The 18,397-nt window shown below is 35.7% G+C and overlaps 1 protein-coding gene across 1 annotated transcript; it reads right to left on the bottom strand.

Moving 5' to 3' along the window:
• Nucleotides 1–427: 427 nt before the first annotated feature.
• On the bottom strand, nucleotides 428–17,278 carry LOC103496279 (succinate-semialdehyde dehydrogenase, mitochondrial). The gene is made up of 20 exons (XM_008458063.3): nucleotides 16,889–17,278; nucleotides 16,340–16,453; nucleotides 15,919–16,018; nucleotides 15,584–15,632; nucleotides 15,065–15,152; nucleotides 14,866–14,976; nucleotides 14,170–14,232; nucleotides 13,929–14,039; nucleotides 13,430–13,495; nucleotides 13,267–13,344; nucleotides 13,100–13,177; nucleotides 11,771–11,837; nucleotides 10,736–10,821; nucleotides 9,758–9,790; nucleotides 9,619–9,651; nucleotides 8,120–8,220; nucleotides 7,246–7,331; nucleotides 7,055–7,161; nucleotides 1,003–1,080; nucleotides 428–714 (listed from the first exon to the last, which is right to left on the bottom strand). Exons 1-20 carry the CDS (start codon nucleotides 17,024–17,026, stop codon nucleotides 676–678), a joined length of 1,626 nt encoding a protein of 541 aa, XP_008456285.2. The 5' UTR covers nucleotides 17,027–17,278; the 3' UTR covers nucleotides 428–675.
• Between the last annotated feature and the right edge of the window lie 1,119 nt (nucleotides 17,279–18,397).

Genomic DNA, 18,397 nt, shown 5'->3' with positions numbered 1-18,397 from the left:
ACCTTATTATTTTTAATTTTCTTTTTCATTACTTAAGTGTTAAGAAACTACTGTTCGGGTCGAGGTCGAGGTTGGGGTAGTAGACAAGCAAAAAGACTCGAGAATCTACCTTGATCGAGCGTAATGCAAAAAGCTCGTCAAGAAATCTAGTTTTGGAAATGATTTCTTAGAATAGTCATGAAGTCTAAGTAATAGTTCATTTTTTCAAAATCTTTTTTAGTGTTACTTATTATTTGTTCGCGAGTGTTTAGAACTAATAATTAAGTTTATATCAATTTTTTTAAAAAAGTTACAAATATAGTAAAACTTATTAATGACAAGACTTCTATTGATATTAGAGTCCTGTAACTTATAGACTTTGATAGCTGAATTTAACGTTTCCTATGTTTACAAATACTTTTACATTGTTTTATTTAAGCATCAGATCTTATTGCTATATTTACCACTGCTTTATTGGAAGAAGCCTAAGGAAACACTCAATCAAATCAAAATGCTGTTTATTACAAATGGAGCTAAGCATGACTGTTTTACAAAAATAGGGGAAAAGAAAAACAGAAATGAACTTGACTTATGGGCCTCGCTTATCTGACTTTTTTGGGTCACTGGGCTCAGAGAGAAAAAAGCCCAAGCCCATTATTTCCTGCCGGACGGGTTCATTGCTTGCAGTATTGCTCATCATTGGCGGTCCATATTCCCCAAGCAAACATATTTCAACTGCAAGGGTGTGATTGATGAATTTAGGGGCGTATTTTGAATGATTTTAAGTGTTTAAAAAAGTGGTTTTAAGTAGAAAAGGAAAATAACTTTTAAGTAACTAGAAAGTAAAAGAATGAAGCAAAATGATTCGAATAAGTGTATGTTTAGAAGTGAGGTTGAAACGGTTAAAATCATTTGAAGTACATATTCAATAACTCAAAATCAGTTCTAACATTGGATAGTAAAAAAACAATGAGTGAGTTGAAATTGGGCATTATAAAGTCCATAAAGGGCTGAAAAAAATACCTCAAGATACTCGTCCATCCCATATTTCGACCCCTCCCTTCCAAGGCCTGACTGTTTAACGCCACCAAATGGAGCCACCTGCAATAAGAAAACATCAGGAGATCTGATAAGCCATTTTTACATTTACTAGGGTCTATGGTGAAAATTCGAAGATCCTGCTTAATTGTGTCTTATATATTAGAAGAATTGGACGACAACTAGGTAGAATGATTTAAATTAGCTTCGTTCTTGTAACAATAGTCTCCCCTTTTACCTTTCAGTTGAATGTACATGCTTAAATCAACTCTAAATTGCATGTTATATTCATGTTTACAAGAAAATGAAAAACAAATTAATTTCTCAGCCCATGTGAGGCTATATAAATGAAAGTGTTAATTCGATCACTCTACTCTAAATCACAAGCTATGTTCATGTTTACAAGAAAATAAACATCCACTAATAACATTCAAACTTCGAGTATAAAATGTAGAGAGAAAATATGATATCAGTTGATTGAAGCTTGGCAGTATACAACTAAACATCCCCATAAAATTTCAACATTCTTTTATTAGAGATTTTGTTTTTTGGGGTTGGTAAGAAGTAGAAGTCTTTTAAGATATGAAACTATTTCAAATCAAAATTTACTAGGCATAACATAAATTCTGAAGCAATAAGAAAAACTCCCTCCACTTGGTAGAACCATAGAAAGTTTATGTACAAAAGAAACAGTGCCAAGATGAGGATTCAGAAACAGCGTTTTCCCAATATATAGTATCTCCACCCTGTGTTATTTTGAAATATTTTCCTACTTCTTCGTTCTTACCATCAAGGAGGTGTGCATGTAAAAAGTCACTCACTGTAAGAGACTGGCCTCGTAACCATTGTATTTGAGAACTCTTGAATAGGAGTAAGGAAGATAAGGTTCTGATCAAAGATTCTAAAAAGCATATGTAATAAAAATGACTTGCCATCATCATGAGAAGAAAAAAAAAAGTAGGAACTATATGTAAGGAAGGAAATCAAAATTCTCCGAGGATGTCTTAGATCCAGCTATTTTTAATGCATTCTTTTGGTGCAAAATTGCACGGACCATTAAGAATCAAAGTTTGGCATTCTTTATTGCAAAGGGAAACATTTAACGTATTCTCTATGAAACTCTTTCTGTAATCATTTGGATATTTTAGTCAATCACTGAAATAGTTTCTTATTTAAAAAAAAATATGTGTAACGAAGGAGATCTTATTTGAACCTTAAACTGAGTTTTAAACCACCAAATGCGAAGCTCCACAAGGTAATTTTAACCTTCCTGGAAATAGGACGTCAAAGTACATTGGACAGGTACCCCCCAAACACCCATAAAAAAGAATGACAGTTGATCAACAGAACCACCATCCAGCTTCCTAAGCCAACATACATGCATATATATATTTATATATATATGAATATTTCGTGTATATATAACTATTTAGTTATACATACTGATAAACTTCGATGAGGTAATTTCCCTCCCTTTCTCTGGTGCATCCCTTCTCCCTCTCCCTCTCTCACAAAGGTGATGCGAGAATAAAAAGTCTAAAGTGAGATCCATTAATACTGTCTGTCTCCTGTATAGGTTATTAAGCTTTCTCTTCCCTTCAGGTGGAGAATCCACTATTAAGAAGAATAATTGCATCTTTCAGCTAGGCCTCCCATTAAGCAGTCTACAAGAGGAAGGGTGGAAAGGGGTTTTCACCCAGACAAAAAGGTAGTTGGAGGAATCAGTGGTCCTAGAGTCTGACGTGGCAAAGGGGGAATGGTAGTATATATGTGGGTATTTTGTGCTAGGGTTAGCTATCTTGGTTGATGTGTTTTGTGGATGAAAAATAGTTAATCGTGGAGAGTACATTCCTCTTATTAGGCTGAGTTCTTGAAGTGTAACTTTTGTGTTGGACTATTATCAATGTATATTTCCTCCAATTACTTGTTTATATTTGTGTTCGTATACAGTTATTCCTAGTAGGCGTTCATGAAGCCTTGCAGTGGTATCAGAGCAGTTTGACAATCTGGGGAGGTGTAGCAAGATGACTCAAAAACAACTGGGGGATAGACTAACCACGACTGAGGGCGACATTGGGGCTATCAAGCAAGAGATGCAAAGGATACCGATATTGGAAAAGACGGTGGAAAAAATTCACGTGATACTTGTCAAAATGTATGATGACCGACAGAGTCAGCAGGGGTGTCGGAACCCACTGGTACGAGCACCAAAAAGAGGAAATTGAGGACAAATGATAAGCCAGAGAGTGGAGAAGAGACAGAAGAAGGGGGTCTTCCCAGGCCAGAGAATCAGGAGCAGAGCAAGACAGAATCAAGTTTAAGAAATTGGAAATGCCAGTGTTTAATGGGGAGGACCCGGACAGCTGGTTCTATAGAGTGGAGCACTATTTCCAACGAAAACTTCTGAATGAGCAAGAGAAGTTTAAATCACAGTGAGAAGCTTGGAAAGACGGGCTGAGTTGGTTTCAATGGGTAGAAAACCGAAGGAAATTCAAATCATGAAAAGAGTTGAAATAGAGAATGTATCACTGTTTCCATTGCCAGCAACAAGGAACCCAATGAGGTCGATTCTTAGCCATTGAACAAGAAGACGACGTGTCGGAGTACTTGCAGCGATTTCAGTGTCAGTTGCCGGACGTGCTGGTGGGTACATTTACCAATGGGTTTGACTCAGTAATTCGTACGAAAGTGTTTTCAATGAGAGTTGTGGGCCTAGAAGAAATGATGGATGTGGCCCGTTTAGCTAAGGAAAAAATTCAAACGGCCGGAACAACACAGAGCCCATATGGAAAAGAGGGGAAACCACCCTAGAAATCTGAGGTAAATAACTCGGAAAACCTAACCACTTGAATGGGTCTCCTCACCCATGGGTCCCCTCACCCTCCCCACCCTAATACCCTCGGAGCTATTAATCAGCGAGAAACACCCTTTTGTAGGTGGACGAATTCCGAACTGCAAGCTCGAAGAGACAAAGGCCTCTATTATTGGTGCAACAAGTCATTCAGTAAGGGACACTATTGTAAGAATAAAGAACTCCGTCTCTACATAGTGGCTGATGACTTGGAAGACGTAGCCACAGAAAAAGGGATGATGGATTTGAGCTTGGTGGTCAAACTGTCATTAAACTCAGTAGTGGGGCTCATGACACCCGGGACGTTCAAAATAAAGGGAACGATGAAGGATCGCAAAATCGATTTTGAGGCAACCCAAAATTTCATGTCCCTTGTGCTTGTCAAAATCCAACATCGCAATGCTGAAAACAACCAAATATAGGGTCATCATGGGATCAGAGAAGGCAATACAGGGAAAGGAATGTGCACGGGGTCATGGTGGGTCTTCCAGTGATAACCATCGTGGAAGACTTCCTACCCTTGGGGCTTGGCAACTTGGATATGGTTCTGGGTATGTTGTGGCTATGTAAACAAGAGCAATGCTAGTAGATTGGAAGGAATTGATGGTGACTTTTTCGGTCGGAGACACCAAGGTGATTTTAAAAGGAGACCCGTTCTTGTCGCAAATGGAGGTATAGTTGAAAATGTTGGTTAAAACATGGCAACCTAAGGACCAAGTGTTCCTTATTGATTTTAGAGCTATGGGAATACCTAAAGCAGAATGATAGATAGTTCTTATAGAATTAGTGAAGGAGCTTTGACCAGAATTTGATCAATTACAAAAGAAATAAGAAGATATCTTTAGCATACCCAAAGGGTTGCCTCCCATGCGCTAGATAAACCACCGGGTCCAATTAAAGGAAGGGGCAGACACCATCAACATAAGACCCAACCGTTACCAGCATGCTCAAAAGAATGAGATAGAGAAGTTGGTCAGCGACATGATGACAACCGACATTATAAGACCCTGTGATCTTGGTCAAAAAGAAGGATGAGAGCTGGTGGTTTTATGTCAACCAGATAAATTTCCCATCTCAATGATTGATGAATTGCCAGATGAGTTGAGTGAAGCTTGTGTTTTCTCCAAGATAGATCTCAAGTTGGGGTACCATCAAATCTGAGTGCGTGACGAAGACATGAGAAAGACTATGTTCCAGACACACGAAGGTCATTACGAGTTCCTGGTATTGCTGTTCAATACTAACCAACGCGTCGTCCACATTCCAAGCATTAATGAATCAGGTTTTTCGGCCCTATTTGCACAAATTTTTATTGGTATTCTTTGACGATATATACTTGTTTACAGCACTAATGTCCGCTCAAGTTTTTTCAACTGTTGTGTTTTCGCAAAAAAAGAAATGCCAATTTGCAAAAGACAAGATAGAGTACTTGGGTCATTGGGTGTCAGCTAAGGGAGTTGCGGTAGTTAAAAGAAATGCCATTTTGCTGAAAGTGTTTGGTAGTCAATAGTAATTGTTGAATGATAACACGACTCATTACGCATCCATTAATACTACTCCATAAGCCGTGGTGTATGGACCCCCCCCCCCCCCCCCATCATCTCGTATGGACAATCAACAACCACCCCCAATGATTGACCATCACTTACAATCTTGGGATGAAGTGTTGGCAAGTTTAAAGTCCCACTTGAGACAAGCCCAAGAGCAAATGAAAAAGTTCTTGGATGTACATCGTCATGATGTGGTCTTTGATATAGGGGATTGGGTTTGTTTAAAGATTCAACTGTACCGCCAAAGATCTTTGGCCAAAAAACGATGTGAGAAGTGGCCTCCAGTTTTCCATGTCTCCCAGTTGAAGAAGGCAGTGGGGGAAAAGCATTGGATTCAAACAGAAATTTCAATGTTGAATGACCAAATGGAGTGGATGTTGGAACCGAAAAAGGTGGATCAAATGCGTTGGAGTGAAGCTAAGGGACACTACTAATGCTCGGTGTCATGGAAGAATCAACCGTCCCATGAGGCGACTTGGGAGTCATATGCAGTTTTTAAGGCCTAGTACCCTAATTTTCACCTAGAGGACAAGGTGTCTCTTCTCCATGGGGGTAATGCTAGGCATCCCATTAAGGATGTCTACAAGAGGAAGGGCAGAAAGGGGTTTTCACCCAAACAAAAGGTAGTCGGAGAGATCAATGGTCCTAGAGTCTGACGTGGCAAAGGGAGAATGGTAGTACATATGTGGGTATTTTGTGCTAGGATTAGTTATCTTGGTTGTTGTGTTCTATGGATGAACAATAGTTCATTGTGGAGAGTACAACCCTCTTATTAGGTTGAGTGCTTGGAGTGTAACTTTTTGTGCTGGACTACTATTGATATATATTCCCCTGATTACTTGTCTGTATTTGTGTTTGTATACTATTATTCCTTGTAGGCATTCGTGAAGCCTTGCACTTTCTTCCACCTACGATCGAATGCCCCACTGTCACAAACAGGAAAGATTGTACTTACAAAAAAACCATCCCCAATCTTTCCAAATTCAAGGGAATGTCACCTAAAATAAAACGGGATATATCTTCCATAGTGTTACTTATAGTCAAAATAATCTTCGAAGAACCTCTACCAATCCAAAAACCTTGGTGGCTCAAAAATCCACCCACACCAAGAAAAAGAAAGGCCATATTTACTTTGGACCATCCACGACATACCACAAGGAGCTCCAAGTCAAAAGGAAACTGCCATAACCATTTAGAGAACAAAATCAAATTCTTTCGGCAATGACTACTGACTACCAAACTCCATACCACTTATCTCCTTGGGAACTGGGAAGGAGACAGTATTCTAGTGACCAGGCGAACGACGAACAGTAAGTTATCATTCTCCAGCAACTCAAAAGAATGACTATTGACCATCCATATTCTTTTGAAAGTTGGACACCAAGTTATCATTCTCCAACAAATATAAAGTTTCCTAATCACTAATGAAGGCCTGATTACCGCAAGCTAAGCAGATCACTAGAGATGATGTTCAAAGAACGAATAATCGCAAAGAAGCAAAAGTTTATGGCATATATTAGTGGCTACTTCCTTTGTTGTAATATCATGTTTAAAATTGTGTGTGTTGCCCCACATCAAATGTGGGGGGGGGGGGGGGGGGGGGGGGGGGTGGCAAAGAGCAGGCAACATAGCTCACCTCTGTAGAAATTAGGCCTTCATTAACACCGACCATTCCATATTCGAGAGCTTCAGTCACTCTCCACGAACGTTGAATATTATTTGTGAATATGTAAGCAGCTAATCCTATAAGACATTAGAAATTAACTAAAATTTAGTGAATTGATCACCTAAAAAGTAATAAGAAATACAATTTATCAATGCTAGAACCTGCATTGGTGTCGTTAGCGAGAGCAATTGCTTCCTCCTCTGTTCTGAATGGCAGTAATGGCGCCACGGGACCAAATACTTCCTCCCTGATGTAAAATACAGCCAGTTGAAGATATAAAGCCATGAAGCACAATTGAGCATAGGATCAAAGGAGAGCCGGTGCCCACACAAGTATAGGTTTTATGTTTTTTAGAAATCTTGCATGTTCACAAGAACGTTACATGCATCAAGTGTCAAAAAGAATCCTTCCATATCCAAGTCAAACTAATCAAGAAATTGTTAATAAGTTATTGACCGGGTACTTTGTCCTTTTCCTGCTTTTGCTTGCTTTCTCTTTTCTAATGAAAGGGGTTTCTTTGACCAACTCTCATATGTACATTCCAAGATGTTAGTCTCTTCGTTGGTTGACATGTGATAGAACCAAATATACAAAAATATAAAAGACAACAAAACTACAAGATAAAACTATGCAAGTTGAGGTAATTTGGCCATTCGTCTCTTGAGATCACTCAAGCATAAACCAACGAAATCAATGTCTACCTTCACCCTTTTCCCCTAACCATTTATAGCAAATTACCATAACCACTTATTAAAATACCTCTAATGCCCTAATGGTTTTCCCTCATTCTATCCTAATACAATTCCAATCAAGATGATCTAAAGAAGACAATCAAGAGAAGTCTCTCAGGTCAAAGAAATTTCCAATTTAAGATCTTATAATACAAAGATAATATAGTCATTGCAACAAAAATTGCTCCAAAATATGCACATAAGAAACTTCAAAATTCAAGGCATCCACGTGAATGTTAATATTTAATTAAACCAAGTTCTGAAGATTATTAAGGAGTGGTGACATAACATGCAACATTGCTACCTGGATAAAAGCATGTCACTTTTCACGCCAGCAACAACTGTAGGCTCAAAAAATGTCATCCCAAGGCTGTGTCTTTTACCACCAAGAAGAACTTCCGCTCCCTTCAAAAGAAAATTAGGAAGGAGAGTGAGGGAAAGAGAACTAAGTGAACTTCAAACGATTTATTGGTTACATAAATTGAAAATAGATAGGTAAACATAAACACGTCTACACACCCCCATATTTTAGAAAGCTTCCTTTTTCTTTTTAATGAGAAACCAAGCTTTCATTGGGGGATGTACAAAGACAATAAAAGAATAAAAATAAATATAAATATAAGTGCAGTAAAAAGATTCGAAACAAAAGCTTATAGAAAAAAAAAACTTCAATATAACCTAATAAGACCAAACTGACAACTAAGAAATTCATAAGTGAAAGACTCACCAACGCAGAGAATTAATTAGAGCCTTAAAACTTACCATAACAAAGCATCAAGTATCAACAAGAGAATAAAGTCTCATACGAGAAGACCACCTCTTCAATGAACAAAAAAAGTGATAAATATTCAGAATCTTTTGCCCTTACGAGAAATGGTGAATAAAACTCTATCTATTCCAGCTGTCACTAGCCTTCATATTGCTAAAAAAGCATCCACTACTTTCCAAAAGAAAGTTGCTTGTCCATATGTCAATCTACAAGTATGAACTTAGGTACAAATGATTGAAGATAGTAGAACAAAGCAATGACTAAATTAGCATGGATCAGCCTCCCTTGTAAAAGAACACTTTTATCCTATTGATTAATACTAGGATACCTTTTCACTGCAAAATGACAGTAAAATTGACTTTAAAAAATGGCCTAAACTGCATGCCATTTGGCATGACAATGCAGCCGGAAGTTTAAAAAAACTCATCGAGAAATTTTACTATACAACAACCTTCACATTTATACAAAAAATATGCCCTTAGGCACTAGCCGAGTAACTTGCAGAACTCATCTGACAAAACCAGTACCCACAGTAACAAGTGGTAAAACATTCGTGAATGGATAAATAGCAGGGAAATAATAAGACACGTCATACAGCCAAGATAACAATGGAGAAACTAAAAACAGTGGATATATGAGCTCACCACCCTACTACTCAAGTTCTCAATAGGATAACCAATGTCAAACATAGACCATTTGACTCTATTAATACCAAGACCAATGATCCCTAAAGGGAACCAACACCCACTAATTACATTTAAGAAATAAATATAAATAAATAAAAGCATAAGAATCCTCTGCAAAGGAGCCTAGCAAATCATAAATCAAATAATACCTCCGTCAGAAAAGCTAGACATCCACATTCAATGCACGATTTAAAATTCCAGAAATTCTTATTGTTCAACTTTTGGAAACTGACTGGTGAATAGCAAGACAAGGCACCATTTCACGTTAAGTAATAAACCAAAAGAGCCACTTTGAATTACTGCCACGAGAGTACTTGACAATTCTAAAATACTAGGTCAGAAACAAACCTTTGTGGTGGCATCTTGAAGAAATTTCTCAACCTATCACAAAAAAGTCCACATGCATCAATACATGCCCAAACTGCTCAAATTAAATGACTTGCAAGAATGCATATTTGACGGTTAACTTGAAGGAAATAAAACAAACCTTCTGCACGGCAGCTTCATTAATTAAAGGACCCTGAAAATAATGGAGTGAAATTGAATTATGAATCTTAGAGGCATTTTAGAGAAACCTCAAGTTCAACTAATAATAAGTTTATTGTAAAGTGACTATAACATAATGTCCTTGTTAGAACAACTGTCAATTTATTTTTTGGATAAAAAAAACATACAATATCATTTAATAACAAATTAAGAGAACTGCCTAGGGAAAGTGAGGGGCAAAGAATGATCGAAGAAGTAAGTCAGCAACGCTATATGGTTCATAGTCCGGAATCTTTGCTTTCTTCTTCTAGTTCATGAAAGATCTGATCAAGAAAGATGAGCCAGAAGAGAGATTTTTCTTTTTTATCTATTTCTAACTTCGAATTTTCTTTATTTCCATCCGGAGGGTAAGAAGTTTCATAAACAGGTCTTTTTATATTTTGATAGCGTGTCCTTTTAAAGTGGAATTCATCAAGAAAAGAGGAGACACTTCCCAAACTGACGGCCAATAAAAAAATAGAAAAAACTATCCAATTCAAACTAATGTAAAAGGAAGAGCATTAATATTCGGATAGGAAATCTGAAAAATAAGCAACAAAGCAAACTAATTCCAAACTCCGCTAATATTCTTATGCCCAATAGAAAACAATAATAAACAAATAAATAAATAATCCCCTGTTTCATTCTAACTAACTTTCCCAATAAAAAAACAATAATAAATAAATAAATAATTCCCTGTTTCATTCTAACTAACTATCCAATATCCTTTTATCTTGGTTTGTACATTGAAAGTTTGATGGCATAACATTTGATATAAGGATCCTTCACAATACGAAGGGATAATAAAATATGGAAGATTAATCGAAAGCAAACATAACGTTGGCACATAAAATTATATTACCTTGAACTTGGAAGATAATTTTATAAAGAAAAGACTAACATCACAACTGAATAAAGGATTAAAGGCAGAAGAACCCACCTGAGCTACACCTTCACCAAACCCGTCACCAACTTGCAGATTTTGCACCGCTTTTGAGAAAGCATTTGTAAATTTCTCGTATATTCCTGAAAACTAGAGTTTAGTTCGAATTGAAAGAAAACAACATGTTTCATCCAATCAAAGCTAGTAATATAAAACGCAAGAATTGATTTAGAATCAAATGGAACTAGTGTAACTACTATCCGAAAAAAGACTCATCTTCCCAAATAAATTAAAAATTAGAAAGTGACATCATAACACATTGCAATACATTCCTCCAACGTGATTATCATATCTGGACCTTGTCCTTCATAAAGGTTTACATGGTTTGTTTCTTTTTCAGGATTAAAAATATATATCTTCACTTAAAATAAGGATATGAAATGAGGGGAGGAATACAAGAATTCATCCAAGGAAAAGTGACAAAATTACAAAAGGATACCAACAGGTGTAAATCCCAATTTGGGAACAGTTACAAAAATATTTTAGCAAGCAACAAGAGGCTGCTTTATAAACCAAATTTAGCATCTCCTTATATTCTCCCAGTCTCATTTTCCCTTAAATCCCTTCAATTTCTCTACCCTTTCCAGTTTCCACATCAAGTACTACATATGAAATTTGAAAATGAAAACTCTACCCAAATAAAATGGTAAAAGAAAAAAAAAAAGTGCAAAGATTTCACTTTGACTTGATATATCAGATAACGAGCATATCATCATAATGGCCTAACCCATTGGCACCCCCATAACTGGTTTTATGCATCAACTAGTTGCTTTCCTCTCTTTAGAATTAGTTCACCAATTATGCCACCGTTTCTTAGAACTTAAGCAAAACATAAATGGACAAGTGAATGTCCATAGTTAGTTAATCCAATTCAAGGTATTAGAGTCAGCTATTAAACATAAGATTTCACTGCTATTACTATCAAAACTATTAAAAAAAGTTCTCTAAACAAAAAAGTACTAATATCAGTAAGCCTCTTTTAAATAAGCACAAGAAGAATCCTTCAGAACTGAAGTATAAATCTGTCAATACCTTCTTGAACAAGAATTCTATTGGCACAAACACAAGTCTGTCCACTATTTCGGAACTTTGCTGCAATCTGAAAGATGAAATAGGGTTTCATTACTTAATTATCCATAGATGTCCGTACGTATAATAAGTAGTAATGATCCTGCTAAGTTTTGTAAAGCAAGATAACATTAAACTTCAAGAAAACAGTTATACTTTCTTGAGTTTACTAAACAGACAGAAAAGATGAACTAACACTGTATCAAAACTGCTATAGGAGCATACTTTTAAGGACAAGTAGAAGAGTAATTCCATAATAGGTGAATTATAAGCTCGGGAGACATATATATATTTATAGATAATTAAAAAAAGATATCTAAGCGTTCCTCGATACAAACAGGCTGCATCCCCGGTTTTATGCAGGAAAGAGTTGCGACTGAATAGACACACATCCCTAGGTAGTATTCACTTATGAGAAAGTAATTAGAGATAGATTCATCGTGGTAAGTGCTAATTATATTAACCATGCATGACCAGTATTGTTTCTAATCCATAGTCCAGGATAGGCAGATATCTGTTTACCCTTTAAAAATCTACATACTACAGACCCATTTTGAAAGCACTGCAATTGTGGTTTTTTTTATGGGACAAATGATTGTTTGGATAAGAAACAATTTCAGCGATGAATGAAATATCCAAAGATATCCAAAGGAACAAAAGGACCCATTAAAGGGTATGCAAAAGATGTTCCCAATTTGCAGGAGTAAAGAAAAACTATGACTTTTTATAGCCGGTATGTCTTTACACAAAAAGAAAGCATAAAGATGTGAGAGTCAATGATGTCCCTTGAAGTCTTGCATTCGCCTTAGAAGATTCTTGAATTTTTTCCTCTCAAACCTTCCATAAAACCGCAACACCAAATACGTTTCCTTAAGTTTTGTCAGACCCTGTCTGTGATTTTAGTTTCATTAAGTTTTACTTAGGATGTTTCAAGTTAAGATACTTTGTTTAAGTTTTTCATTTAAGGAACAATTGTATTTTTGTCTTAAGTGACCTGTGGCAACTCTGTTATAGCCATTAGGTTGGTACTTTAATTTTGATTCAGAATATAAGCCGAGCAGTATTCCTTTATAGAGAAAGCTGAAGTATTCCCTCAAAGATTGTTTCTCTCCCAACTTGGCTACATCAATATTTTACCACAAATCTACATTGAGTAGCAAATACTGAAATTAAAATGTTAAAATAAATAAATAAATAAGGGGAGAAGAACAAAAAGAACAAGAAGAAGAAAAAGAAAGAAAGAAAAACATGATGCACACGTGTATAACTTTAATAATTAATAATTTCACTTACAGATCCTTTTACTGCAACATCCACATCTGCATCGTCAAATATTATGCAAGGGGCATTACCACCAAGTTCAAGGGACACCTAGAGAAGAGAAACGGGTATCATAACCCACATTAGGTTTCCAATCTTCATCCTGAAAAAAGGCTTTAATATTCTGAACTGTGAGTTACCCTTTTAACAGTTCCAGCAGCACCTGCCATCAACTTTTTTCCAACTGCAGTTGAGCCGGTAAATGTGATCTTTCTTACCTGCATAGGTTCGATAAACCAGTAAGATTAAAGCAGCTGCACCAAAATGCAAAAATAATAATTCTTGTTAATAAATAAAAGTAACCTGAGAACTTGCAAGTATAGCATCCCCAATAGCAGGAGCATCTCCCATAACCACATTCACGACACCCTACACATTAAGAAAAATCAACCATTACACATATACAAGGAACTGAGAAGTGCACCCAACACTGAGCTGGAAACTGAGATTTATACTTTATAGAGACCAATGCAAATGCAATGTCCGGATAACACAATGCAGATTAACAAGGATGCTATCTGATAGATTAAAAAATATGTGAAACAAAGAGAACTAGGTAAAGTCGTTCATGCCCAACTACTATTCTACAAATCTTCTAGCTTCCTATTAGCAGTTAATGACAACACACAGCCTACTAAAAGCAACTCATGAAAAAATCAAGCGAATACCTAGACTATCAGATAAACAAGAACTACCACTGTCAGAAGTATATATGTAAAAAGATAACTTTCAGAAGAAAATAATCTTTGGAAACAAAAAATTTCAAAATTAGATAATAGCAGGGATTCTCATTGGTAATTACTGGAGGAATTCCAGCTTGAAGTGAGAGCTCAGCTGCTGCCAAAGCTGTCAAGGGGGTAAGCTCAGAGGGTTTTATGACCACCGTACAACCACTTGCAAGAGCAGGTCCAACCTGAAACGCAAGGGTAATAGAAAATAAGGTTTTCTCGGTAGCATATATTAATTGGAAAGGCTATGTTCTCATAAAAGTAAATGACAACACTGTTAACAATTGAATACAATTGCTCATGAAGGGGACCAACCTTCCGTGTAATCATAGCCAGCGGAAAGTTCCAAGGGGTAATGACGCCAACAACTCCAACTGGCTGCAGAAGAAAATGTTTATGAAACACCATGGTACAGAGTATTGTCAAAATCATCAATATTTTGTTTGAGAGTAAACATGTATATCATTAACATATGCAGAAATTTCTAGGTAGGATTCCCAATAACTTAAAACTTTCCAAATTCCCAGAATCTAAACTTACAATTACACCATACGCTATCCAGCAAACAAAATGTAATATGTACAACATTACAAGAGTAAGAAAAAAAGACTAGGGAGATGAAAGAGGGACTCTCCTCAGAGCCAGTTCCCAGACCTAAGTGTTATTTTACATGGTCAGTTCAATTTTAACAATAACACAGCAACATTATAAGGAACCACCAGATAAAATAACATAAATTTATTGACTGGTCGCTTAGCATCTTGTGAACATAGCTCATAACACACCTGCATACTAATGCTCGTGTACAATATATAAATATTCCAAATATCTCCATGTTAAAATGGCAATTAAATTGTGTAGGTTGGATTTTTTTTTATTTTTTTGGATAAAAGTTGGATGATTAAGTTTGAGTAGTTTCCCCAAGTGCACACATACTGCTGCATACGGCATTCAGGTAATTCTTCAAAAAAAATAAAGGAAAAAAAAAACAGAATAAGACTGTCAATTGACCTGCTTCAAGACCAAAAGTCGACGATCGGCTATAGTTGGTGAGATTATGTCACCATATACTCGCTTTGCTTCTTCAGAAAAGAACTCAATAAAGCTGGCTCCATAGTTAGTCTGTATAATGAGTTGGAAAGTGTATGTTAAAAGAACAAAGTGATAGCATATCAAAATCTGATGATTGCTAAAGCGAATCATATGGTACCTCACCCAAAGCTTCCTTTAAGGGTTTTCCTTGCTCTAAGGTTATCAGTTGTCCAATCTCTTCTTTGTGGGCCATTAGGAGCTCATACCTTCAAAATACCGAAGAAGAAGAAACATCTTAAGTATGGCAGTTAAACCAATGCAATACTATTCCAATGAACTAGGCAACACTGAAGAAAGAAGAAACATCCTAAGTATGGCAGGTAAACCAATGCAGTACTATTCGAATGAACTAGGCAACACTGAACGTCGAAATGGTTCAGTATCAGAAGTGCTCAATGCTTCAGCTATTTTGTATGCCCTCTTCTTACTTAACTTTCCATAAATTTATCTTTGCATAAAAAGACTTGTTATTCTCCTATTGATATCTTCAAAGAATATTGTAAAAATAAATCCAAATAATGAACGAAAAATAATTCAAGTTCTCTTACCATCCACTGGAGTGGAGATAATAAAAAAAGTATAATAATGATAATAAGTAAACAAATTTAGAAAATAATAAAAATAAATAAGTTAATACCATTTGCGTAAGCGATTACTCCGGTCAGCTGCAGTGAGTTTGCTCCAAGCTTCAAGGCAAAATATGGCAGATAGCTGAAGTTAGCAAGTAAATCTTTTTACAAGAAACAGCTGCCCATAAACAAATTAAATGACAAAAAACGGGGAAGGTGAGCCACAACCGAAGCAATAAAAGTCACAGAAAAATGTAGTGTTTGCACCACAAAAAAAGGAAGCGGAATGCAGCATCAACAATATAACGCAGAATCGACATGCTAGTTCAGCACTTCAACCTGACGTTGTAACTAATCTCCTGACACATGTAAGCTTTAGTTAGCACTAATCTTTGAAACTTACACTTAAAAGCGTCATAAGCTGAAGAAATAGCATCATCGGTCTCCCTTTTGCCCATGAGCGGAACATTGGTTATAACTTCACCATTAGCTGGATTTTGAACCTGCAACACAAAGATGAATTTTCTCAATATTCCGCAAGCAAAATTGTGAGCAAATATAAGGGAATAAAATTTAACAATTGTCGAAAGTAACGGTTACCCACACCTCTGTATAAAGAAAACTAATCAGCCCATTTCTAACATATGGTGAAAATATACAATTGCTCTCTCAAACCAAGAAAAGACAAAGGTTCAAGGAATCCAGGATAAATTTTATAGGAAAGAGCAAAAGAAGTCATCACTCAACTTATTGAAAACTGAATTTAACAAACCCAATATCTGTTGTTGAAAGCATCAGAAAACGCAAAATCCTTTCAGCCATACCTCAATGGTCTTCCCATCATAAGCATCAATCCACTTCCCTCCAATGAGACCTTGGCTTCTTAATAATCCAGAACTGTGAAGACGAGTAGTGATGCTCTGCGCCTCCGAGCTCATCTGACATCCAAGCAAATTTTCTTTTTGATATTTTTTTCTTGGATAGAAACAACAGCTTTGAGAGGAAAAAAGGAAAAATCTAAAGAGAACAGAAAAAAACAACCGCACAAAGTCCCCAAAAAAGAAAGTAATCCTGAAACGTTGCATATAGAGAGCCAAACATGGAACCTCGACAAAAGAACCAAAAATAATTTGGGTCCCCCTCGGCACCACTGAAACGCTCTAATTTCACTAGCCCGAAAAGATTCCATAACAAACAAAAAAAAAAAAAAACGATCCTTCTCCCGGATCAAAACACTAACAACTATCTGATGAACAGGTAAGAAGCCAAACTACTAAAAACCCTCTAAAATCCAAGCATAATGGCATAAATCCCACATCCATAAATTCGATTTCTTAATCCAAATAACTAAATAAGGAACTATGATTGATTACCTGACGAATGAGAAGGGTGTGGGAGTGAGATTTCTGGGCAGCGAACACATAAGAAGATGGACGTAGAAGAGGGAACTGGCTCGATGGAACCAATGATCGAGCTGCTGCGATTACTCTAGCAGTGACCGTCATGATCATTGTCGATCTCTGATGATGATTCTTGCTATTTGGAATTAAAAAATGGGTGAAGCAATATAGAAATCAAATTAACGACTCATCCTCGGTCTATTAAAAAAACGATCGATACTCATCTTGAACGTTGAACATGTGTCACGTTCTTAAATCGGAAAAAAAAAATTCTACATTTTAAAATTGGTCATCAGTGGCTGGCTGTGCCTGCACACTCCGCAGCTTGTTTTGAATTTGGTTAAACAATCTCTTAGAAATATTCCACTTTTTGTTTAACGTCTTCCTTTTTGTTTTTTATTCCTTTTTCCCATTCTTTGGTTACATTATCCTAATAAAAAAACTCAGTCACGTGATTTCAATTATGTCTCTTAGTTTGAGGATTTTTTTTAAGGTTTAAATCCAAATTTTTGGATTTGGTTATATTTTAGCATTTCAACTTTTAAATATATTTATTTTAATCTCTGGACATTTAAAAAATTATCTCCTTTGATATCGGATTAATTTTTTAATATGTTAGATTGTAATTTTAGATGACTAAATTTCAAATATGTTAGGTCGACTTATATCTTCTTTCGATTCTTTTCTTTATGAATCGATTAGGTTCACATTTTTTCTTGATTTTAGAATTTATTTTCTATTTGGAGTGTAATTATTTTTTTTTATTCGGTTTATACGTTGATTTCAACTTGGAAAAGGAAAAAAAACCAGTAGGACTTTTTAGAAAAGAAATAAAAAGTCAATTTTGAAAAATATATATGTGAAAATGAGGGGGACAAATGAGGTGAGATAGATTATTTATCACGTAGAGTTAACCACCAAATCAATATTGGGACTAGCTAGTACACATACCTCCCACAAATTATTAGGTTTTGTATTTTAATATTAGTTTTCAAGTATTATTTTATAATATATGTTATATATGTATCATTGAAATCGAGTTAAGTAGTAGCGTAATGGTTGTGACTGTCATGTTGTGGCTTTAAATGCTTGTGTGGTTCATTGTTAAGGTATTTTTATGTTCAAAATCCATTTAGTAGTAATTTATGATTTTTTTTTTTTTGCCTTATTTTAATTATAGGTTTAGTCTAAACGTGAGTTTGGACGGATGCGAAGTCTTACCTTATGTTATAATTGTAAATTAAGAGAGTGCAATTTCTCCGTCTTTTCTAGAGATTTTTTCTCTTTAAAAGTTTTCAAACTTGCTTCTCAAAAATATTTTATTAAATAGGTAAATTTGTTTAACATAATTTCCATATCATCGACAATAATGTAATTTTAATACTAATGAAAAATTACTAAAAATTAATTATAATATGTAAAATTTTCAAATTAATTGATTGATATGTCTAAGAACTAAAAGTGTATGCATAGTAAAAAAAA

This window comes from Cucumis melo, chromosome 11, assembly GCF_025177605.1.
Source record: "Cucumis melo cultivar AY chromosome 11, USDA_Cmelo_AY_1.0, whole genome shotgun sequence".
Taxonomy (NCBI): Eukaryota; Viridiplantae; Streptophyta; class Magnoliopsida; order Cucurbitales; family Cucurbitaceae; genus Cucumis; species Cucumis melo.
The sequence above is the reverse complement of the archived record's forward strand: the minus strand, read 5'-3'. Positions and strand labels throughout refer to the sequence as shown.

Coding starts and splice junctions, on each gene's coding strand:
- LOC103496279 (XM_008458063.3), bottom strand. CDS start 17,026: ATGATCATGACGGTCACTGCTAGAGTAATCGCAGCAGCTCGATCATTG. Junction 13,345..13,429: donor CTATACTTGCAAGTTCTCAG/GTTACTTTTATT, acceptor GAACCTATGCAG/GTAAGAAAGATCACATTTAC. Junction 11,838..13,099: donor ATGTTGCAGTAAAAGGATCT/GTAAGTGAAATT, acceptor TTCATCTTTCAG/ATTGCAGCAAAGTTCCGAAA.